General features: G+C 55.0%; 2 protein-coding genes across 6 annotated transcripts in view; one reads left to right on the top strand and one right to left on the bottom strand.

The window, feature by feature from the left end:
• Positions 1–9,460: 9,460 nt before the first annotated feature.
• LOC102015749 lies at positions 9,461–11,923 on the bottom strand. The gene is made up of 4 exons (XM_013505960.1): positions 11,782–11,923; positions 11,275–11,659; positions 10,613–10,682; positions 9,461–9,638 (listed from the first exon to the last, which is right to left on the bottom strand). Exons 1-4 carry the CDS (start codon positions 11,921–11,923, stop codon positions 9,603–9,605), a joined length of 633 nt encoding a protein of 210 aa, XP_013361414.1. The 3' UTR covers positions 9,461–9,602.
• Positions 11,806–24,498, top strand: part of Baiap2 (BAI1-associated protein 2) — a 68,163-nt gene continuing 55,470 nt past the window's right edge. For all 5 annotated transcript variants that reach the window (XM_005407312.2, XM_005407314.2, XM_013506075.1 and 2 more), the window contains exon 1: positions 11,806–11,975. In XM_005407312.2, the coding sequence (XP_005407369.1) occupies positions 11,922–11,975 (54 nt within the window). In that variant the 5' untranslated portion in view covers positions 11,806–11,921. The remainder of the gene's footprint in view (positions 11,976–24,498) is intronic.

Genomic DNA, 24,498 nt, shown 5'->3' with positions numbered 1-24,498 from the left:
ATGAGATCCCAGTTATTGATTATTTGTATTATTTCCTGTGTGATCGAGGTTTTCTTCATGAAATCTCTGCCTACACCCATGTCTCCAGGAGCTCTGTCTATATTTTATTTTGAGATAAGGTTTTGCTGTGTTGTTCAGGCAGGTCTTGAACCTGTGGTCCTTCTGACTCAGCCTCCCAAAGTGCTGGGATTCCAGCATGTACCACCACAGCTGGCCCCAAAGTGCAAGAGTAATAAGGCTGCCAACTGAGATATGCCAAGGAGAAGCCATAAAGTGCCTCCTTTCAGTGAAAAGATGAACGTTCTCCATAAGGAAAGAAAAAGATTGCATGTTGATATTGCTAAGATCTACAGTAAGAATGAGTGCTCTATCTATGAAACTGTGAAGGAAAAAATCATACTAGTTCAGCTACTACACCTCACAGTGCATGCCAGTGCTTGGTTAAGGTAGAAAAGGTGTCAGGTGATAGGGTCAGGGGATATAGGCATCCACCAGGGGTCCTGGATCTTGGTGTTCCCCACATGAGGGAGGACTGCTGTGAAAGGAACACCCCACATTCACAGAAGACAGCTACTAAAAACCCTACAGGGGACATCACACTTAGTGGTGAAGGGGAGCAAAGCAAGGAAAGGTTTCACTGTCACCAGTTCAGTTCAGTGTCATGTTGGACACCCTGGTCAGTGTGGTAAGGAAGCAAAAGAAAGAAAAGGCACACCATTTGGGAAAGGAGAAATAAACCTTCTTTATTTGCAGACAACATAATCTCTGCATAGAAAATTCCATAGGACTGAGAAATGCAATAAAATTAATTAGAAGGCTTAGCAAGGTCACAGAATACTAGGTCAATGTTCAAAATTCAGCAGATATTTCTATGTGCTAGGAATGACTGATGGGAAACAGAAATTAAAATTATAAACACAGGAAATAGACTTCCACTTCCACGTAGGATGCAGAGTTTACAGCAGACAGATCAATGCTCCCGCTAAGACTAGAAAAGCCAGACAAAAATATCAAAAGCATCTCTCTGAAGACATCAGAAATCTGCAGAGGCAGTACAGGCTGCCAGGGTCACGAGGGCAGGGCGGGGAGGCCCCGTGCGAGGAGCGGACCATCTGTGGCCATGCTTGCCAAGTGTGTGTTCCTGCTGTGTGTAATGACAGACCCAGATCTGACACTGTCTGATCCTGACAAGCGCGGGGACTCGAGAGCTGACCTCCCCAGGTGCTGACAAGTTTCCAAGCAGCAAGAGGATGTGGAGGAGCCCTTGTGGAGCTTTTGGAAAGCAGGGCTGCCCTGTCGACTCTCTCTGGGTCAAGAACACAGAGCCCCCAGAGGGAGGCCATGGGGTACTGTCCCGCATGACTGGTCTTGAGGAACAGAAGCCAGAGACACAGCCCGCCCTCCATGCAGCGCAACCGGAGGGGAGCAATACCGTCAGCTTCCTGTGGGGAAGCCAGCCTCCAGAGCCAGAGAACAGGGTGTTTGGAGGAGAGGTCTGTCTGCTGACTTCTACCTTCGCTGACGGCAACAGCACAGCCAGTGTGAGGACACATGGCCAGGGCGGGGCTCCCGTGCAGTTGGCCTGGGGCCACAGTCTGTAATAGGTGACGTCCAACATTCAATGGGAGACCACAGAGCGGAAACCAAGAGGAAAAGCAGGCGACCAAGACAGATGCAAGGGCATACAGACTGGGGAGTTGCTGACAGAACTTCCAAACCCCTGTGAGCAGCTTGTTTTAAAGTAGAGGAAACAATGAAGAAAGTAGATTAAATGATGGAGGAATTCTACAGAGAATTGGAATTTGTGCCAGGTGTGGTAGCACATGCCTGTAATCCCAGCACTTGGGAGGCTGAGGCAGGAGGATCCTTGCAAATTCAAGGCGAGTGTGGGCTAAAAAGTGAGTTTAAGACTACCCTGAAGTGCATAGTGAGACCCTGTCTCAAAAAGACCAAAAAAAAAAAAAAAAGACCCTACTTTAAAAAAAATGCTGAGAGGCCTGGGGCCAGTGGGCAGGAGGGAACCGCAGAGCAGGAGGACAGGTGGAAGGCCCTAGGGCTGGGCCTGTCCTGAGCAGGTCACAAGGGTCTCATTCCTTGCTCCTGTTTACCCACTTGGGGACTCTACTAGCAGCTGGGGTGGGGGCTGTGAAACTTATTGGAATCAGCATGGAGCCCCTTGTGTCAGCCCTGTAAGAACAATAAGTAAAGCTGGGAGGCTGCAAAGGAAGCGTTCTCACATGTGACTGCCTGACTGTAACTGCCACAGAGGTCACTTCCAGAACTGTGCCCTGCACAGAGGCCACAACCTTGTACAGAAGCACTTCTACAAGGACATGAGGACCTCTGCCCAGCAACTGTCTGCTCAGCTGGAGATCAAACCCAGATAGACTCATAGGACTTTTGAAGCCCACACCACCTCGTAAATCACAGGCCCACCAAAGTGAGTCTGTTGTAACAGGGTCTATGCTACAGTGGAGGGAAGGGAGCCCTAGAGCACTGCTAGTGTCATGGCACAGTCACAAGGCTACCTGCCTCGCTTCACTACTGCTCATCCTGTTGCTGGCGTGTAGTTTGACCCACACTGCACCCGCCTGTGATTCTGCTCTATAAAATATTCTTGGAGAAGTAGGCTCTGTGGCAACACCTTCTGGGATACCTCCTGTTTCTCAGGAGCTTTCTCTTAATAAACATTTCCTACTCTTAACCTCCTTTGTCCCTTAGACTTCATTCCTCAATCTTCAGGGGACACAGACTCCACCCATCTGACATCTAGCAAGATGGTAGTTATTTTCCACCGTCACACTACACACCCACTACTCCCCTGCGCTCCACCTGCAAGCCATCCACTGAGGAGCCTTCCCACTTGTCCCCCAGGCCCCACGCCCTCCACACCTGCCCCACCCATGGCATCCCATGTCTCCTTTCTCTAGCTGTCCACCAGGGGGCAGTAAAGGGTTCCCAATGTCAAATTCATCACCCCCCACCCCCTTGAAGTCCGGCCCTGGGGCAGAGGCAGGAACTGAAGGAGCCCCCACCCCTTGCCAGGAAAAAGGCTGTGAGGCTGTGGCCACTTCTGCCACAGAGAAAAGCCTGTTGTAAACCCCAAAGGCATCTGGTCCTAAGTCCAAGTGCCCATGCTGCAGCCAAGGGTGGGTCCTGCCAGCATCTCCTCAGCCCCAAAAGCAGCCCTGAAACCAGGCCTTGGCAAGTAGGAACCACCGGCTCACTTCCCTTGAAAGAGGCTCTGACTAGAGAGCTGAGTCCCATATTTTTGATAAGAATCCAGGGCACAGAATTTTCCCAGAGGGACCTCTAAGAGCCAAAGAAGGTAGGAAATTACAACTGAATCCAGCAGCCCCAGCTCTGGGGCTCTGAAAACCAAGTCCTGAGGCTGCACAAAGGACTCTGTTGGCTCCTGAGACCACAAAGAAAAAATCTCCAAATCTGGGTGAGAATTAACAGCAGATTCCAGGGGGCGAGCTGCCAGATCTTGGCGGGATCCTCGTTTCTGCTGGCAGCAAGGCGACATTCACAAAGGTCACATCAAGTGGACCTCTAGTTGTACCGGGGGTAAAATGTCACCCGAATCTGTGCAAAGTAATTGTTCTTCCCCAGGGGATGGAATATTCTTTTCATCTGGACAGCTAGCAGAGAACTGAAGTTTTCCACGAACCTCTACAAAGATCTCTGTGTCTTCCAACTTTTCGAGAAGAAAACAAGCCTGTTGGGAGAAATGACATTCTAAAACTTAACACTCAAGTAGTTTTTCTGGAAATCATATTACTTTCTGACCAGACGTGCCAGGGACACCATCCCAACACTCCCTGATTTTTAGGAGCATAGCGACCCTGGCAAGAGTTTGCCGTGCTGGGGGAGGGGTGGACTGCTCTGCACTCTGGAAATGGCACCCTGTCCCCGGGGCTCCTGTGGCTGCAGTATTAGTTTGGCTGGAAACTGGCAGAGCATCTGTGTGGGAACTTGGCCAGCATCTCAGGCAGTCCTCAGGCAGCTGTCCCAGCTGTGCCCACTCTGCAAATCCCCAACCGCAGCCCCGGCCCCAAGGACAGCTCCAAGGCCCTTGTCTGCCAGCCCTGCAGCCCTGGGCCTTGGGTATTGCAGTTCACAATGAGCCTCCAGCCCTCTGCTTCCTTAGCACTGGGTCAGGTGAACACACTCCTTTCTCCTGAGGTGTCCACTCCTTCAAATTCCTGGCAACTGGTCTGCCTATCCCCTGTCCAGTTCCTAAGATGTCCCCCTTCATGCACGGAGACAGAGTCCCCATGGCCTGAGTCTGACCCTAAGCAAATAAACACTGGGTCACTGGTACGTTTTCCTGTAGAGCAATCCAGCGTTGGGTCAACACGCCAGAGAGCTGAATGCATGTCCTATACTATGGCCTAACCCATGACCCCTTGGGGGCCTGGATTTCCCAGCTTGGAAGAAGAAACTGGCATGGCTCAGGTGGGCAAAGGGAGGGTTGAATGCCAGGGCAACAAGACAGGGGCCTCAGCCCAGCAAGTGGCTGTGCTACCAACCCACCTCCAGGGGATGCATCTGGAGGCTCGCAGCAGGGTGACTGTGACAGGAGCCATCCGGGTGACCCAGGGAAGCCCTTCCCATTCCAACAACAGGGCCAGGCCCTACAGAGCTGCCCACGTCTCCTTGTGTATCTGAAAACACAGGATACGTACAAGTCAGCGCTTGTGCTCAGTGCTGAGGGGCTAGGGCTGCCCAAAGGAGACCCTGGCCAGGCCTCCAGATGCTCATCACATGGTGTAGTTCAGTGGCACAGGTGGAACTCTGTCCTCAAAATTCCTCTCACCGCTGGGGCCCTAGGTGGGGTTTTGGGATCTGCAGCAAAAAGAAAAAGTCAGATTTTAGGGCTGAAGACAACATTTCAAAATCTGGCTTTAAATAAACATGGAATTAAAAAAAGAGAGGGAGTGCGCTCAGAGCCTCCAGCAGCTGAAATTAGAAGCAGCCAGCCCTGGGCAGGGAAGCCATCTGCGAGCCTGCGAAGCCGAACGTCAACGTCTGGGCTTCTGACTCCGCAGGCAGAGCTGGGGATGGCAGGCACAACTCTGCCATCTCCGGTGTGGATGGTGGGACCCAGGAGACTCACTTGGGTCTGGTTTCCAGCGTGTCCTCTAACTTCAGATTCAGAACAGGCTCCTTCCACCCCCATCCAAAAATACCTTCTTCATTACTTTGAAGGGAATTTAAGTCAGGAAAAGGGCAAAGTGGTAAGAAAACAAGGACGAGCCTTTGTGTTAGGGAGTAGATGAGTCACCGTACTAAGTGTGATGCAAAGTTTGTCTCGTCTTTGTGAGGAGGGGGCTGAGTGACGGGGAGCCACACCCCGCTCCAGGCCTTGAGAGGAACAGGTGCACACAACTGCCCCACGCTGCCTCGGGCAGCGGCTGCTCTCTGTGCTAGACCCTTAAGGTCCTGCAGTGTGAAGCACTACACCATCCGGTCTTCCGTCCACCCAATCACTGAGCTCTCCCACCCTAAGTCCATGCATCCCTAAAAGGCTTCCCTTGCTGCCCAGCAGGACCATACCGTACCACGGGCAGCTATATCCCACATCCCAAACTCAGCCTGGCCCCTAAGGTGCCCAGTGCACCTGAGCCTGGGCTGCACACTAATGTCACCCTGCACCCTCCCTGCTCCAGACGCAGGCTCAAAGCAAGCAGTGCCCTGATCCTCGGACACTCACATCCTTCCTCTGGACTCAGGTCCTCCCACCTTACCTGGCCCTACAAGGGATGTGGTGGGTGCAGAGGGCTCCTGGCAGGCCTGTCACCTGCCTGAGTCATTTAAGTCTGCACTGTCAGTTAATGTGTTCTAATAGGTAAGTGGGTGACCGAGCTGGCAGACAGAGGATGATGCTGAGAAGTGAGAGGAGAGGCACCGAAGGAAACTTCGAGGCCTGTTCTTGCCCCTGCATGCACCCCCGTGCTGCCTCCCACGGGGACCCGGAGTCACGCCGATTCAAGGTGCAGATTACATAAGGGGGCTGGTTGCTGGGGAACCTCTCCCCACCCCCACAGAGCAAAGCCGCACCTCCTGTCCCCCCAACCCTCAGCAGAAGGGCCCCCATCCCTGTGTGCCTGGCCTGTGGGGGGAAAGCTGGGGAGGGAGCTTTCTAGGCTGCCTCTGAGAGTGGAGGCTGGACCACAGCAGGAAGTGCCAGGCAGCCACCCCCATGCCCATGGCATCAGCTTTCATGAGGAGTGTGGCCACGGCCATAGCAGGGACTTCACCAGTCTCCTGGACTGGTCCCTCTGCAAAGCGCCAGCCTCCAGTGTGCTCTCTGACCAGCTGCACCAGACTACAAAGGGCCACTGCTCCATCTGGGGCTTCTGCAGTGGGCAGAGAGGGGTCGCAGGATCTGACAAGATTCCAGGGGGGGACGAAGGCACTCACCTTCATACCCCAGCAGGCCTGTGCTGAGACCATTGCCCCCTTTAATGAATTTAATCCCAGAATAGTTTTAGGTTTACACAAATAGTGACTTCAAGAAATCACACACCCGCCAGGCATGGTGGCGCATACCAGGCGTGGTGGCCCATGCCTGTAATCCCGGCGTTGGGAGGCTGAGGCAGGAGGATCACTGTAAGTTCAAGGCCAGCCTGGGCTACAAAGTGAGTTTGAGGCCAACCTGAACTGCATAGCAAAACTCTGTCTTGAAAAAAAAGAAAAGAAAGAAATCACACACTCAAGCCGGGGGTGGTGGCACAAACCCGTAAACCCAGCACTCAGGAGGCTGAGACAGGAGGATTACCATGAGTTCAAGGCCAGCCTGGGGTACAGAGTGAGTTCAAGGCCAGCCTACACTATAGAGACCAACCCTGTCTCAAAAAAAAAAATAAATAAATAAAAAAAATAAACACAATTCATACACCCCAGAAGGGCTGCGGTGCATGTGTTACCAGTAATTCAAAACTGACACAGTATCACTTAGACTGAAGTTTATTCAGACTTCCCTAGTGTCCCGTCCAGAGTCCCACACAGGCTCCCACATGACCTTTAGTTTTCCTGTCTTCTCTTAGTTGCCAGTTTCTCAGGCTTCTCTTGTCTTCGATTATCTGGACAGCTGTGATGCTTTTCTCATTATCAGACGGGGGTTTAGGGTTTTGGAGAGGAAGATCAAAGAGGTAACACGCCCACAGGCCCTATAGGATCCAGAGCCTGCTGCCTCCATGTCCTCTCAGTGGTGCTGGCTTTGGCCACCAAGTGGGCAGTGATGAGGTTCGTCTCTGCGACGCTGCTCTCCTCGCTCTTCCTTACTGTGCACTCTGCAGAACGCTTGAGCACAGCCCACGGGGAAGGAGGGAGTGGGCTCTACCACCTCGGGCACTTCACTTTTTAAAGGGCAGCCTCTGGGCAGCACTTGGGCGCTCTGGAGATCAGCACCCTCTAAAACACGTCGGGGGCCCAGTATGTGCCAGACCCGGGTCTCTGAGGTCCTTTACACCATGTCTCCTTCCAACATCCCTTTGCAGCTTAACCTCCACTCTTGGGCACTCAGAGAGACTGTGAAACCTGCCCAGCAACCACGGCAGCCCTGTCCTGCCCATGCGGCAGCGACTAGCTCCGGGAACTGACTCCTCCCAACCTGCCCTGCACTCCTCATAGGTGACAACTTGCAGTGGAATCGTGATCCTGCTCTACACACTGGACAAAGTGGCCAAGATGGCCCTTGTGCAGGAGGGAGCAGGACTCCCAACTGGGTAGGTCCCAGGGTGCAAAGCGAGCAGCGAGCCGTTTAGCACCTCCGGCAAGCAGGGAAGCGGTGTCCCATGCAGTGTGGACAGACACATTCCAGGGACCAGGAGTGCTGGCAGGTAGCAGGAAGCAAGGGCAGGGACGGCGGAGCAGACAGACCCAGCCCTCCGGGCCCTGCCCCAGAAGCCCACGTGAGCCCCACTCTTGTGCCTTCCACTCTCTTCTGCTCAGGGACTTTCTGGTTACAAGAGCTTCAATCCAGCACCGGCAAAGAGGAGAGGAGTTCTGCCTGGGTTTCTCCTTCTCTTGGAGACAGAGCAAAACTGCCAAGGAAAAGGGTGCAGCATGCTCCCGTGACAGGCACAGACTGTCCCTGGGTTCCCAGACCTAGGGCCACCCTCTTAGGCCAGCTCAGCCAGAGCCAGGTGAGGTGGTCGAAGACAGAGAGGGACAGAGGTGAAAACAGGTTTAAGTTTGGCTGGATGGACTCCTTGTGTTGAGTGAAAACTCACAATCCTTGTGCCTGCCTTGCCAGAAGAACAGCTTGCTTGAAAGGCAAAGGCTGTCATCCTGTAATTAAATCTGAGACCCCCCTTCCTACATGACGTTGAGATGAAGCCACTTACATAACACAACTAAAAATAAGCTACTGGAGACATTGCATGCGGGTGCTCCCTGCCCGCCCCCCCGCCTGTCTTCCGTGCTGCCCACTGGTGCTGCCAACCTGGGGTCAGTATCGGAGCTGGGGGTCAGGTCTAGTATGAGGTCATTCCTGCCCCTGGACCCAGCTCACCACTCTGCGCACAGAGGGCTTGAAGTTGGAACAAGGGGCAGTGGACCCTCCAGTTCAGAGCTGAGGGGACACAGATCTCCATGGCTACATCCCCTTTGCCCAACGCAGAGCTCAGCCAAGGAAGGACAGTCACAAGGCAGAGGAAAAGCCACAGTGTACGGATTCCCATCTTTCTCTGTGCTCAGTGATTCCCAAGGAGCTGCTCATTTGCAGAAACCAGCTCCAACCCCCACCTGGGAACCTGGACTTTCAAACTCCACCCCTGCCCCCAGCACAGAGCCAGAAGAGGTTCTAATGCGGGGGAGAAGCAGAGGGTCCAAAGGGTGTAGTGGCTGACAGTCTTGCAGGAGAGGTAATGGTGAGGTCTCTGTCATGCTGACTGCCTAGCCTTCAGGACAGGCAGGGAGGCAGGAACAAGGTGGGGTCTGCAAAGGACTTGATGTCTCCAAAACTCACAGGGTCTGGGCCAGAGCAGCCTCCTGATGTCACCTCAAGCTGGGGTCATGCTGGTCTATGGACATCCACCCCACCATCCAGCTCAGGACCTGAGCTCCTACCCTTGACACCCACCCCCCACTATTAAAAAGTGCTGCTGCTTAAGTCAGAAGGGCTTCAGTGGTGGCTAGTCAAGTCTCCCTAGAGGTCAGGACCTCTCCCTTCAAGAACTAAAAAGGCAGGCACTTGTTCCTGGAGGTGCAAGGCAGGAGCAGGTGTGGAGGACATTCTTTGATTAGAATGCATTGAGGACACAATGATTTGTCTATTACTTGTTAGAGTTTCTTAAGATAAGGATTCATTATACAGCCCGGATTAGCCTTGAGTTTACGACCCTCCTGTCTCAGCCTCTTGAGTGCTGGGATTACAGGTGTGTGTTGGATTCCATGTGGAGAAGGATAATCCTGTAATTACCCTTGCTAAAATGTTTGGTATCTGCAAATTTGTACTAGCTATGCCCTTGGTTCTCGATCAATAAGAGGTGACTGAGATTGGTAACTGGGGCTGCAGTCTGAGAGGCTGTACGCCCCCTGATCCCAGAACTTTGTCTCTCTTGTTTTTCTTGCTTCTCTTACTTTTCTTTTCATCCGCGGGCACCTCCTTCTCGGGACCTGTCACCCTGGACAGAAACGGAATTTACAATGACAAGCAGGCAGGCCCCATTTGCTCCCCCTTTTCCCCCATTCCTAGGCAGTCCTGCCCAGATCCACCATCAGCCACAGTGCCTTTTGTCAGGGCTAGGTCACACGTGGGATGTGTGTTGGTTTTCACGGAGCCAGGGGTTCTGATGGTCCTTTTCTCCATGTCAGCTTCTGTTCTGGCCTCCTGCCCAGCTGCCAGGTGGAGGCAGGCCCAGGCTGGAGGCTGCTGGAAGGCAGGCTGGACTCTTGAGTCTGTCAGATCACTATAGGTGAATGTGCCCCTTGAAACATGCACAGAGCAATCATGGGAAAGTCCACGGGAAACTTCTAGGGACAGGCCAGGACCAGCGAAGCTTTTTTGGATGGGCTCCCCTCCCCTTTCCTGTCCTGTGGCTGCAGGGAGGAGAACCAAGACCTGGAGGGGAATTCTCAGGCAAATTCACTTATTCCAGTGAGGAGGCCTCCTGTTTTTGCTGCCAGACGCTGCCTGTCATTTGGATCCCAGATCCTAACTTTCCTTTGGGCAAGCAAAGGCTGCACCCCCTGGGCCCACCAGCTCCAGGTTGGCTCAGGACAGAAGGATCAGCCCAAAGGCCAGGATGTTAAGTGGCCCAGTGGAATGTGCATTGACCCACACTGACGCAGGGGAATGTGAAAAGCGGAAAGCAAGAGCCCGGGACTTACTAGCCTCTTGAGTCAATAAATTCCTTCATTTGTGACAGCCAGACTGTGCTGGCTTTCTGTCACTTGCAGCCAAAAGAATCACAAAAGAGAAATGTACAGGGATGTATCTTAAGACACTGGGGGGCAAAAAAGAAAAGGTGGAGGCCAGCAGGGGCAGCTAGAAGGACAGAAAGCCAGGCAGATGAGGCAAGCCGCTGCCCCCGTGCTTTTTGCTGGATCCCACTTCTTTTTTCTCTCGTGAGGCCAAGCAGAGCACATGGGGACTTGCCTGAGTTTCCTGCTGTTTGTCTGCGGATCTGACAGCCGCCCTGTGGATCTGTGTCCTCTGGAAACCTGTTCTGTTGAAGAAATGAACGAGTGGCCGGCTGTCCAGGAATGGGAAGCTGGCGGAGAGTGTCAAGCTTAATTAAAGGAAAACATTCAGATCTGGTGTTTTACAGCATAAAGCAAATAATTCCTCTGTGGTTATCTAATTTATGTAAATATTTCTCCAAAGGTAATGTACAGGAACCCCGTGTACCAGCCTGGTCATCTCTGAGGACCTTCCTTAATACCAGGTGGCTCTAGTCGCTCTACCCCTCCCGAGCTCCAAGCACCAGGCGCCCTCTCCACCGGCGCCACCCCACCCAGCCCCCACGGGGCTCTTCCCCTTCCGTCGGTCCTCTCCCTGCCCAGGTCCACCTCCTCGAAGAAGAGTTGGGCTGTGCCCAACTCCCACTCTCCAGATCCCCTCAGGGTCCTCCGCCGCACCAGAATCCTAGGGCCAAGTGCCCAGCCCCCCGCGCGCGCTCCAGGCCACCTCCCGGTGCCGCCCGAAGGCCCACCCTGCCCGGGTCCTCCTCCTAGGGTACAGGACCCTACCGGGTCCTTGCCACGGTTCTCCTGCCTCCCCGAAGGCCCTCTGGGTAGCCGCCCGCCTCGTGGACTCACCTGCGGACTACTTGCCCGTCTGCCTTCCCAGCCGGCCACCCGGACCCTCCGCAGCGCCAGGCAGCGACCCCAGCGGCCCGGTCGTCTGGCTGCCGCCCCGCGGAGGGCACCCTCCACTCATGCTCGCGCCGGCGCCACCCGCGAGCCTCCCCCCACCTCCTGCTCCTTCTTCCTGCGCCACCCCGCCCCCGCTCCCCGCCCCCAGCCCGGCTGTCGCCGGGCCCCCTCAGGCTGCTCGGGGGCCCCAGCCCACGCCGCGCCTCCGCCTGCTTTCCAGGATCGACAGCACCGCCGGTCAATCGCAGCCAGGAGCTGAGCTCCGAGCCACACCCCTGAGCCCGCCCTCCGCCCCCGCCCCCGGAACTCACCAATGGGAAAGGCGGTGCTGTAGCGGGCCTGGCGGTTGCTTAGCAGCGGCGGGCTGGGCGGGGGCGGGCAGCCGGGGGCGGTGATCCGGGCGCGACGGGGGCGGGGAGAGGGGAGGGGCCTATGGAGGGCGGGGCCTACCGCGACTATAAAGTTGGCTGCCGAGAGGCACCGCGTTCTGTGATTCGGGTCCGCGAGTTTTTACTTCCCGTTGCAGCTGCTGCCTCCACCGGCCAGCCGTGCCCCCGCTCTGGTCTGTGGTGCAGCCGGGACCCAAGACCATGTCGCTGTCACGCTCAGAGGAGATGCACCGGCTCACGGAAAATGTCTACAAGGTGAGCCCCAGCCCTTATCTAGCTTCGCCCCCATGGCTCGGTCCGGACCGCACGGCCCCGGAGCCCAGCGGCCGGGCCCTCACGGGATCTTCCTGCCCGGCCTCGGGGTACGGGCATGGTGAGCCCTGCGCCGGCCAGTTACAGGTGGCCGCGCCCGCCCGAGCCCCCTCTGCCCGTCGCAGCCCGCCGCGCCTCCAGTTCTGGCGGGCGCCCCCACCCCGACGGCGCAGCTCGGCCCCCACGAGCTCCTCTGCGCGCTCACCCGGGCGTCTAGGGAACGGAGCTGCGCCGGGTCCTGTCCGGTCCGGGAGCCCTCGGGTACCTTCTGAACCGCGGCGGACCTGAGTGGGGCGGGCTGTGGGGGGCGTCGTGGGTGCGGTAGCCCCCAGTTGCTTGTTGGCCTGAGGCCGGTTGGCGCCATGGCACGGTGGGGCTCTTCCATGCGCGGTTACGCCAGCCTTTGGGCACTTCCTTCTGAACAGGCTTTCCCTTTCCACAACTCCCTCCCCAGATGAAGGACGTGGCCCAAGGTGGGAGGTCGAGGTGGAGCACGGGCAGGTTGGATGGGTGGACAGATAATCCATCATCTTATGTAACCGCGGAGGGAGAAGACTAATTGTGTAGGAGGCTGACGCGCCTGCCTTTGCTTCTGATATGTTAGGAGTCGCATTCACGTCCTCATCTGTGAAATGACAGTTTCCCATGGAACAACCGCAGAGCCCCTGGAAGCCTACTCTCCACCCCCTCCCGGGCATGTCTGTGCCTTGTGTACAGATGGACAGGCCTTGGGTTTTTCACTCTCCAGCTTCTCTTCTCACAGGTCAGGCCCCTACCCCCAGCCACACAGCCCTGCTCCGGATGGCACCAGACAGGCTGCAGCTCCCCGGGGCATTTTCTCAAGAGAAATCCCTGCCCTGGCCGGTCCATGGCGTCCTTCTACAAAGATATGCTTTCTTTCACAACTGTGTCTGAAGGTTAAGTGAAAGGCTGGCGATTAGAGTAGCTGGTATTTCACACGGAGTTGCTGGTTCATGGCCGCTGAATGGGCTTGCGACCTGTTCTGAGAGCAACAGTTTCTAATTGTGTTAACCAGCCATGGCTGTGTCTTGTTAGCCAGTGGCCTGTGAAACCTCTTAACTGGCTCACTCAGGCTGCCGCCAGCCAGATGGAAGCTTCCGGGGTGGTCCCTTTGGTTTCAGCAGGAGTCCAGGGAGCAGCTTATACTTTAATACAGCTTTTAATCAGGGCTTTAAAGTTGCGGCCAGTGGGTCTGGAGGAATCCCGAAGGCGGTGGGGGGGCTAAGGAGGCTCTGAAGCCATGTTGGAGCTGCTGGTAAACAGGATTGGGAGCAGCCTTTTGGGTTTTATGTTCATTATCTTGTAGAATCTGTGGCGTATGTGTACATTGCTGGTTTTGTTGCTCTGTGGAAGCACATGCTGTCAAGGGAGGGAGGTTTATTAAATTATTAGTCATTAGTTCCATTACAGTTTGCTTGTTATTGTGGAGGATAGAAGAGAAGTGTTGGTCACAGCCTTTTTTACCCCACTTTTCCTGCTTCTACATTGAAACCATTAAACAGGAACTTTCACAGTGAGGCTCATCAAGGGTGTGTGAAGTGGCTTTGCTCTGGGGAATTCCGTGGACATCCTTAATGACTCTCAGGGCAGTCAGCCTGCAGTTACAGCGCTGCAGCTTCACCCATATGCAGCTGTCATCGACCTGGATGGCTGAAGGGAGACTCATTGTGGTGGCAGAAAAACTGTCCAGATCAGGGTGTGTGAGCACTTTTAGCCCCTCTGGCCACAGTCTGGCAGGCTTGAAGTTTACACTAAACACACAGGTTCTGTATTTTGTACTTGCTAGGCCTGTGGAAGGCGTGCAGATGAGATCTTGATGGGATTTCTTTCAGGGTTGGACACAAGCAGGCTGAAGGTGTCTGAAGGGCTCTTCTACGGTGGGGCTCCTCCTGCCCTAGTGACAGGCTTTACTGCACAAAGCTGTTTGCTTGCTAGGTAGGGGGTTTGTGCTGTCCTCTGGGGGCCTGACTGTTGAGTCTTTGAATCCTGTGCTCCCTTTTTGTGTGATATCACTGGAAAACTTACAGAGCCGTACAGGTTGGGCAGCTTTGGCATGTTGGCCAGGCAGAAACCCAGCCTACACAGAGGCACAGTCAGGAGACAACCCAAGTCATCTATGTGCAGATCTAGGCTGGTCCAGCCGGTCCAGGTACCGCCTTGCTCTTTTGGGACCACACTGCATGTGGGTCCCTGCTACGGGCTGCTGCTGTACCCAGGTTGGCACTTGCAGAAGTGCTGTTGGCTTTGCCTCTTGGAAAGGCTGGGATGTGGGCCCTGCTCAGTGTCACCCGTCATGCGGCTCAGCTGTTTGCTTTGGCCCTTGCATCGCCTCAACTGCAGTTCTGAGTGGTGTTTGCCTTGGCAAAGAAGGATGCTTGTCCTTGGCCTTGCTGATTAAAAATTCAAGAATAAAACGTACAGTTTTGATTTTCCTCCTGGAAGAATCCGTAACGCAGACTTTGACCTCTTTCCTGGTGGCTCAGTTCCTTTGGGAGTTGTGTCCGCCAGGGAATTTCATGGAAGGTGAAAGTGAGGAAAAATAGGACAGCTTCCTAATATCCCCTGGGAATTCACCGCTGTCCCCTCAGGCCTCACAAGGGAGGACAGTGAGCAGAGGATACAGGGAAAGAGTGCTGGGGGTAGGGTCTGCTACACATTCAAAATTAAGGCAGCCTGAAACCTAACGGGCCTCTGAGCTGTCCTCCAAGTGTCCCTGCATGGAGAAGAGGGCTTCTTGAGCAGCTGCCCATGGCTTCTGGCAGGCATGGTCTTGAATCCCAGGAGCATATGGAGCCAACCATGGCTTCCAGATGGCTCTGGCTCCCAGATGACCTATGACGCTTGAGGGTGGCAGCTTCAACACCTTCTTTAGGAACAGTAGTATTGGCATTCCTGGATGTAGCAAGGTGGGAGAGCATCCTAGCCAGGCAGGGCTCTATGCAGCTGGTTATGGTGTTGCGGTTGTGGTCCCAGGGCCTTAGGCAGCAGTCAGGCTGGTCAGCAGAGGCCATCTGATAATCTTTCTCACCAAGCAGCTGTTGGTGAGGCAGGAAGTTGGCCTGGCCTTGGTGCAGCTGTCCTGTGAAGGTGGCAGGTGCCAGAGGATTCCTGGAGCCAGTTGGGTTTGCCGCATCTGGTGCGATTGGCCGGGGCTGAGTTCTGTTTCTGGACTTGACAGAGGTCATGCTGGAATTGATGTCTCTCTTCACCATTATGCTGCTTTGGTGGTCAGCTCCAGGAGCAGTGGCCCACCTATCTGCAGGTTCCTGGAGGGGTGCTTGGGCATGGGACCAGCTAGTGCAGACATAGGGCATTGGGCACTGGGCACCTGCCACCCCTTGTCCCTGCCACATCCCACAACTCACTCAAGGTGGTTGCTTCCAGGATTTTTGAGAAATGTGGAGACCCCAAAACCCTGCTACTGACCAAAGACCATGGTGAGACTCCTCTCCTTTTTAATTTAATGTTTTCGTTATTTGCCATACTTAGTACTTTGCTACAAATCCCCAGCCCTTTTTAAACTTTATCTTGAGCTAGGCTTCCTAAGTTGCTACATTGCCCAGGCTACACTCAAACTTAGATCCTCATGCCTCAGCCTCCCAGAGTACCAAGATTACAGACATGCACCACCGCATTCAATGGTCCTCCCTTTTTAAGTAGTGTAGCCTGGGTAGATGTAATGAAGTGAGCCTGTAATGGGTACTAACTAGGCAGTGGAGTTGTCTACCTACCTGGAGGGCAGCACACCAGGAGCCCCTCTGCTGGGGAGCATAGCAGTTGTAGTGCTGTGCTCTGCTCTGTGTGTGTTTGTGTGCATGTGCAGAAGCACAGCTGCACTTCGCATCGTAGGGCATCGTCTGGGGCTAGCACTTCATGAACTGTCTTCATGTTGGATGGCTGGGTGGACCCACCTGTGTTTCCCATACATCCCATGTTGCTTGCCTTTGCCCACCATCAGCATTTTAGCAGCAGCCATTCAGATCCAGTCTACCTGGGAGGGGCAGATTCTCTCTGTCACGCTGATCTCTGAGCTCATCAGTGTGTGCAGACCTTGTCCCCAGGCCGTGTTCTGTAGGTTGTTGATTCTTTTGCTGGTTCCCAAGATGCCCAGTGCCTGGTGCACATTGCGTGGGATCAGTGATTGGTAGTGGGTTGTGACTGGCTATCTCCGGGTATACCTGGGCCCCGGGAACGTGGTTCTCTGCAGTGTCCAGTCTGGGTTGGGAGCATGTGTGCCTGTGTGTGCTGTCTCTGTGGTTCTCAAGTGTGTGCCTTTTAGAGAGGTTGGCTTGACCAGTGAGTCAGGATGATGACCGGCGCGCCTCCCAGCTCTTGAGGGACACTGTTAGAGGGAGAAGAGAGGAGGTGGGTACTACGGGGAGCTGTGTTCTTGTTGCTATTGTGTTTGGGGACCGAAGCGTCCACAGGTCTAGGCTGTGGGGTGGGGCCTGGGCCTTAGCCACAGAGAGTACAGTCTTGCAGGGGAGGGCTGGCGTGTGGCCTGGCTGCTGAGCAGGAGGGTGGCATCGAGAAAATGGGCAAAGGCCTGCCCCGCTTCTCACGGGTTGAGGGGTCTGGGCCTTATCCAAGAGTAGGGGCAGTGGGAGGGGGCAGGGCCCCTCCTCGTGTCCCCATGCAGCCTCACTTGGCCATCTCTCCACCGGCTCCCCTAGACTGCATTGGCTGTGGCTGTCGTTGTTGGGATACCCAGACCATTGATTAGTGAGGGGGTGGCCTGGGCTGCTGCTGGCTAGGTTGCTCCTGTCCTCTTTCTGGGCCCCTCATACAGAGCCAGTCCTGTCCCATGCTGTGTTCTCTTCTCCCCAACCCAGAGATTTACCTTGAAGCCTTATTGTGGGGACACCTGTGCCTCTGGAAACCCTGTGCTTAGGGTGGCTGGGTGGCTGCCAGCCTCCCCGGTCCATCACTGCACTGTGATCCGCTGCCTCTGCCGGGGGTAATTACAGACAGGCGTGGACGGCACTGGCACCTTCCTCCAACCTCCTGCCACCCCCAGCTCTGACTCATGCTAGGGCCCTGATTGTGCCTGTACAGCTGCAAGATGATTCGGGGGCCCTCAATTCAAGGGGAGGGGAGGTGGCGGGGTACAGCTGCACTCCTGAACCACACCCCAGTAGCTCAAGCCAGCCGGTCCACAAGGAGGTTGACCTGGGTGTCCCAAGCTTCTTGTAAACAAAAATTCTTCCTCGCCGTGTGATATGCCCCTGAGAGGCAGGTTTGGAAATTCAAGCCCCATCTGGCTCCATGGTGAGGTGGCGGGGGCACACTACTTACTGAGGTATTCCTAGGGCCTGGAATAGCAGCCACACTGTGACAGGGACCCCCAGAACTTGGGGGTGAGTTCCATTTCCGGACGTAACAGAGGTCACACTGGGATTGATGCCTGCTTTGCCATGCTGCTGCTTTGGTGGTCAGTTCCAGGAGCAAGGGCCCGGCCATCTGCAGGTTCTCTGGAGGGCGTGCTTAGGTGTGGGGCCAGCCAGCACAGACCGAGATGTCAGTGGGAAGTGTTTTGTCCTACTGTGTCCTTGGGGCTCTTGAGGCTGGTCCTTTATCAAAGGACCAGAAAGCCCCAAGGAGACACAGAGTGGCTGGAGTAGCCTGGGGAGAGTGGGGAGGTGGGTCTGTACCCTTGTTTCACAGCGTGAGCCGATGGTTGTTTGCAAGAGGTCACCTTGGGAACCTGGGGTAGGCTGTGGTTCTACACCTGTGTGAGTCCCCTGCTGTGACCAGGAGCATGCCTCTGCCTATCAGGGTGTGCCAGCACGTGGTGCCCAGCTCTAGCTCCTTGGATTAGCCTTGGCACCTCTTTCCCACCTACATTGTAGGAGTCTCCACTGTTGCTCCAACTTAGGTTGCCAGCCTCATGGGGTCCTGGATTTGCCGTAGGGGCTGCTGGAGGAAACCTGGCTGCCTTGTGTTTTCTCTGTTCTGGCTGTGTGACCTTGGTTGAGTCTCATTCCTAGAGCCATAGACATAACAGGAGGGGTGATCCAAGGGCCCTGGAGGTTAACATCTCCCCACTGCAAGGCCAAAGCCACGGGTCCTATCTCCTGTCATGGGGACTAGGTATGACAAGTTCTGTGTGTCATGTCTTTGGCCCCAGATGCAAGAGTTAGGAGGTGTTACAGATCTCATTAGGCGTAAGGACAGCCATGAGGCTACCAATTAGAGGGCTTTCTTCTTGGGGTTGTTCCTCGCCCCCGCCCCCACTTCCTTTTTGAAATAGTGTCTCACTATGCAGTTCAGGCTGGCTTTGAGCTCACTTTTTTTTTTTGGTACCAGGACTCGAACTCATGACCTTATGCTTGCTAAGCAGACACTGTGCTGCTGAGCTATATCCCCAGCTGTTTGAGCTCACTTTGTAGCCCAGGCTGGTCTAGAACTTGGAATGATCCTCCTGCCTCAGCCTCCCAAGTGCTGGGATTACAAGCGTGTGCCACCACGCCCGGCTAGAGGACTTTTTTCATGCTTGGGGTTTTTATTTTGTACTTGTTGGGGATGTAGAATGGTATAGTGGGTGCATAGGACTATGTCCCCTGCACTGCAAATACAGAAATAAGTTCATAAAATTTATTTTAAGAGATCTTGAAAAGATAGGTAGGGTTTTCTGAAAACTTTGTATTTGGATTCAGATCCTTCTGCACTTCATTTCAGCTCAGCTGTTCGCGTCTAGGGGTCCCCAGCACTCCCCACTTGAGCCTTCCCAGGTTGTGCTGATGGGGAACTGTGCCAAGAAGTGTCTTGGATTTTCTTCCAGGCCCCAGACATTTGTGCCATTTTTGTTACAGTTTCTTGACCATGACAGTTTTAGATGAGAGTTTCAGATGACAGGCAGGTCACTTCACTTTTTCGGGTGTTCCTTTGGTGGTTTGTGGATGGAAATGTCCAGTTGTGCCAGAGGGCAGTCATCAGGAGGGTCTGTGCTGGGTGACCATAGGTATGTCATGGCTGCTGCTGGTGCTGGAGCAGAGATGCAGACATTGTAAAATGCAGGTATCTGTGCAGTGGGGGAAATCCCCACCCTGACCTTTGGAGAGGGTGGAGGTGAGGAGCTTCCTTACCTGTAGGAGCTGGTGTTCTGTCCAGGAGAGAGTTTGTCTCAGTGGAGCCATATGTGGTCAGGGCAATGCCTGCTTGCAGCAGGCAGGGTGGTCTTGCTGCTTCCAGGCGAGGCTTTTACACCAGAGGATAATGGTGGAGGCAGAGCTGGAGTGGCCCTGGCTTCTCTCTGCACACCTAGCTCCTCTGAGCCTTTGATAGGTGCCTTTTGAGCCACCTCTGCCCTGAGTGGCCATCTCTGGCACAAGAGATGAACTTTCCACTGCTCCATCCATCACCCATGGAAGGTCCGTCCTGTCCTTGGGCTGGAAATCCAGGCCTTTGATGGCCTGGAGGGATGGCAGATGGGAGCCCTGGGATCTGGTCAGGCCGATGACCAGAATCCCAGCTCCATCGGGGGAGGGAGCTGGACAGTATCACTGCTCCTTTACTGCCTCTGTTGGAAGACGTAGAATATCGGCTGTGGAGGGCTTGGACTTTGCAGCCTCCTGTTATCTTGGGTAGATTTTGCACTAATCCTACCAGGCATGGTGCGAGAGTTCTGTGGGCCTGATATTCACCCTCGCACGGGCTTCCTGAGGAGCTCATGGGGACCCATGGGGGAGCCTCTGGCTGAAGGAGTATATCTGCATCCATCAGCAGATAGGTGGCCTAGACAGGATAGGAACCGGCCCTGGCTTCCCAGGTACCACGTCTGGCCTGTGGTGCAGGAGTCCCTGGGATTTCAGACAGGATCTTTAGCTCCTGGGTCACTGTTTTCTCATCAAAAATTCAGTGAGATGATAGGATATTTCCCAGCCCATAAAGTATTAGGTCAGTGGTGGTCAGGACAGTTGGTACATGGGCCTGAAGTTTCTTTGGAGAACAGTCATTGGAGGCAGGGACGCTTAGGCCCTTCCTGGGTGTGGAGGGTCGGGTGTTTGTGTCTGTAGTAACACCCTGGGGTCAGTGCATACTTAGGAGAGCCAGGGTCATTGGGCGGAGGGACAGTCCTGGAGCATTCCAAGGCTGCCTCCCAGCTTGCTCATCACTAGTTTCCCCTCAGCGAGCCTGGTCAGTGCTCTTGCAGGAAGGAGGATGGCTCGGTGAGTGGCCTTGGCTGGGGTCAGGGCCAGGCATCAGCAGACCCTTCTGTAATCGATAATGACGAGAGAACTGCCGACCCGGCTCTCTGTGCTGGGTGAGCTGATCCGGCATCAGTCAGCTCGGGCTGCAGTAACACAGCTCCGCAAATTCATACTTAAATTGATGTTTACGTGTTCCCGGCCTGGAGGCCAGAAGTCTCTGATCAGGGTATGAGCAGGGCTGGTCCCCCTGAGGCTGCTCTGCTTGCAGATGGTATTTCCTCCCTGTGTCCCCACATGCTCACTCTCTTGCATGTCCTGATCCTTCCCATAAGACACCTGTAAGGTGTAGATTGGCTCAGAGCCCACCTTATGACCTCATTTCACTTAATGACCATCCCCCCGCTATTTTTTTGTGGTACTGGGGACTGAACCCAGAGCCTTTACACTGAGCTGAATACCCCAGCCCTTTTTTATTTCTTATTTTGAGACAGAATCTCAGTAAATCACTATATTGCTCAAGCTAAGCTTGAATTTGGAGTCCTCCTGCCCCTGCCTCCAAGAATGCTGGCCACATACCTAGCTCCCTGATAGCCTCTTTAAAGACCCCATTTCCAGCTACAGTCACTAAGGTCCTGAGGGTTGGAGCTCCAGTGTGTGCATTTGGGAGGGATACAGTTCAGTCCCTGTTTCCCCCTGCCCCGTGGTAAGGTGTGGCACACTGGGGAGGGTCGTCTTGGGTACCGTCTCGATGGCGGCCATCCATTGTGTTCTTTCAGTTTGTTTGTCTTTTTTTTGAGACAGGGTATGCAGTTAAGGCTGGCCTTGAGCTCACTTTGTAGCCCAGGCTGTCCTCAAACTCGCAGTGATCCTCCTGCCTCAGCCTCCCGAGTGCTGGGATTACAGTGGTGTGCCACCACACCCAGCTATCATCCATTGTATTTTGAGTCCCTTCCAGCTTCACTCAAATTGCAGCCCTCAGCTATGACAGCGGGGATCCAGAGGCCACACTGTGATGACATTTTACAGCAGTTGGCTGGGAAGTGTGACTCCAGCTTAGTGCTACCCACAGAAGACAGCAGTTTAAATGGGCAGCTCCTCCACATGGGCCGGATGCCAGGCAATATATGTCTGTGACCTGGGCCAGAGTAGCCATATCCCAGGGAGGTGTCTGCAGGCCCTGTTGGGGAGTGTGTCTCGTGGAGTCAGGATGGGCAGGATGTGCTGCTCAGACAGGAAGGATGGCCAGGCTGTGAGGTCCCATGTCCAGCTCTTGCTGCTCTGAGCTCCTGAACTGATGGATGATGTCTGGTTCTAGTAGTGGTGGCTCTCACAGTGGGACAGATGGTGCCGGCTTGGCTTCTGGCCCTTACCTGGAACACACCCCCCCAGCCAAGCCCTTCCAGCACTCCCCACATGGCCTTGTGTCGCCAGGTGTCTGCCATGTTGGCCTCAGGTGTAGCTTTTGCCCTTAGGTACCGCTGTCCCTGGTGACCTTGTGCAGGGGGATCAGATTTGGTGTCTGATTGCTGCAGACTCCTGGAAAGAACCAGGTTGGGGTGTAGGTGCTGAGGGCTTCTGAAAGCAGAGTGGGTACCTGGGAGGTCTGGGGACCTATGAAGTGGGATTCAATGTGAAGGCCACAGTGACCAGGTAAACTGATGGCCACAGCGTTATCTTTTGTGGCACTGTTTTCAGCTAAGGCCCTGCTGCAGCCTTAGGTGGTACCCCTGGTCCCTGGGTAGTAGGGGCAGGCGGGTGACAGGGAGGAGGACTTGCCTCTCTGACCCTCCTGATAGGAGGCCACCATGCACCCTGCTGTCATGTCTGGGCGCCCTGCCAAAGACACAGGGAGTCGCCTTATTAGTGTTGGCAGCCTCTCAGGGGAGCCACCAAAGCTGAGAACCAGCACTGGTGCAGTCCTGCAGGGCGGCCTCCTCCCAGGCCCTGGTGAGACCTGTCCCTATGGCTCTGCAGGTCCCCCTCAGACTCCACTTCCCACCTGTCCAGCTCCTCTGCTGCCCTCTGAGCCAGCTGCCGCTCCTCCCTCCAGGGCAAGGACTCCGGCTCTTCCTGCCCCCACAGAAATTTCGGTGCCTTTTCCTGATGTTGGTGCCTACAGCACATCCACAGCCTGCTCAGGAGGCATCGGGTTGAGGTCAGAGGGGCCCAGAGCACAGTTCAGTTCCGCACAGAGGGTGTCCTCCTGCCCTGGGCTGGCAGGGTAAAGGGCAAGGAGTTGAGCTCTGCTCGGGTTGCTCCCCTTGGACGGCTATCCCACTAGCTTTTGTGCTTCTCCCCTCTCCCCAAGGACTGTTCCCTTTAGAGGCCCACATTCACTCACCTACACAAAGGCAAACACATTCCTACCCCCTCTAACTCTAACCAAGTTAGATGCAGCTCAGCGTTCACCACCCCCAGGTAGCCCTCCCACCACTGAGTTTCTGGAGTAGGCTTATTCCTTCAAGAAGGCTCTCCCAGCTTTTATAGGGGAACAAAGCCGCAACCTAAGCCCATGGTGCTCCTTGTTGGGGAGGCCCCTGCAGGTGCTCCTCTGGCCAGAGACCACGCAGGAGGCTTTGCCTGTGGCCTCAGGACACCCAGCCCCAGGAAGTCATGCATACAGGACCCCACACACACCACCAAGCCCCAGATGCACAGGCCTCAGCCTCCTAAGTTGGGCTCTGTCCCCACCCACATCTGTACCCCAGGCCTCCCAGGAACTGGTGTCCGGGCAGGTCTCAGTGGGTGAACCTGGAGCACAGCCATGGCACATGGGTCTGTGTCGGTGCACAGCCCTCTCACCTGGGCAGTGGCACCATGGGGGACTGGGGAGGCTTCAGCCCCAAAGCTGGGTCTTGCTTCTCCTGCTGAGTCCCAGCATCAATGTGAGGAGAGGGGAGGGGAGCAGTGGGAGGGGCAAGTGGGTGGCTCTGGGCCGCGGGAAGGCAGCAGTAGGTAGTGTTGTCTGGAAATAAGTGGGGCACTCCCTGGGCAAGGAGCTGTCCTGAGCCATGTCCCTCTAGAAGAGGCTTGGAGTGGAGTAGGTTGCCTCACTCTTCTGATGCTATTGGAGTGTGACTTCTTGAGGGATGGCAGTACGCCAGTATGGAGGGAGGTTGAGTTTGGTCTCTCGGTTGAGCTGGAGCTGAAACCGGGACCTGACTCTACCAAGAACTGGCAGGCCAGCTCCCTAAGCCCTTGAGCCCCTCGTTGCCCCTCTGTAAGATAGATCGAAGTGCTTGGGGCCTGAGGCACTCAGGGAGATCCCAGGATGCTGTCTCTCTGAGTGTCATGAGGATAGAGAGGAAGTTTGGCCTAGCCTGCTGCACATGCAGGTAGCAAACATGTGTACCCTTGTGGACACACGCATGTACAAGAACATGGCCAGACATACCCATCCCATCCTTTGCTAAGAGGGGCCTGGCAGGAGCCAGGACGAGGTGTAGACGGGATCCTGACCTGGCAGTGTGCAGGAGCAGGAGGGGTAAAGATCCTTGGTAGGCCTTCTTTCTATAAATACTTGGCTTTCTTCTCTGCTCCCTCAGGCAGGGGGTGGGGTGGGGACAGCTGTTCTGTTGACCTTTGTCCTACTGGCCTGGCAGACCATCAGCGAGGAGTGTCCTGGAGTAGCCATGAGGAGGGAGCTTCCAGGGCTTCTCAGTATCTTGCTGGCTACAGCCACAAATACTGGCGGGCTCAGCCTCTCCAATTCCTTCCTCCAGAACGACACAGTCCCCCCATGGGTCCCTGCCATGACAGCACCATTGAGCCTGGATTCCTCATGGCTCCAAGGCTGTAGGGTGTGTTGCTTTGTTAGGGTCTTACAGGGAGAGAAACTGTCAACTGCTTAAACTGTGAGCAACCCTGGTCAGGGTCCACTTCCTCCCCTAGCTTTTTTGGCATGTGTTCTGTGGGGGTGAAGTGCCTGTGTTGTGTCCACACTCCTTAGCACCTCACCTGGCATGCAGAGGTGTTCTCAAATAAATATTGCACGAACAAGTGAATAAGTAGAAGAATGCATGTGCTAAATATAGTTCTTGGTCCTGAAAGCTACTGAGGAACAACTCACAATCTCAGCATGTAGCAGGATTTGAGCGGGTGGGGGTTTCCTTGCACAACACAGGTAGCATCAGCATTGGAAGGCAGTGTGGCCTTTGCTCATCCAGTGGGACTGTGTCCCACATGGTGACATGGTCAGGATGCCCAGGCCCTGGAGATCCCTCAGCACCCTGCCAGCCCGTTGAGCCCCTGAGTTTCACTGTGGGCTTGAGGATGGCATGCTGGGCCCAGGTAGC

The sequence above is a fragment of the Chinchilla lanigera genome, unplaced genomic scaffold, assembly GCF_000276665.1.
Source record: "Chinchilla lanigera isolate Chin_1 unplaced genomic scaffold, ChiLan1.0 scaffold00105, whole genome shotgun sequence".
In the NCBI taxonomy this organism is placed as follows: domain Eukaryota; kingdom Metazoa; phylum Chordata; class Mammalia; order Rodentia; family Chinchillidae; genus Chinchilla; species Chinchilla lanigera.
This window is presented reverse-complemented; position numbering and strand designations above follow the sequence as displayed.

Coding starts and splice junctions, on each gene's coding strand:
- LOC102015749 (XM_013505960.1), bottom strand. CDS start 11,923: ATGGTCTTGGGTCCCGGCTGCACCACAGACCAGAGCGGGGGCACGGCT. Junction 11,660..11,781: donor CAGCCAACTTTATAGTCGCG/GTAGGCCCCGCC, acceptor GGCCCGCTACAG/CACCGCCTTTCCCATTGGTG. Junction 9,639..10,612: donor ACAAACAGCAGGAAACTCAG/GCAAGTCCCCAT, acceptor GTTTCTGTCCAG/GGTGACAGGTCCCGAGAAGG.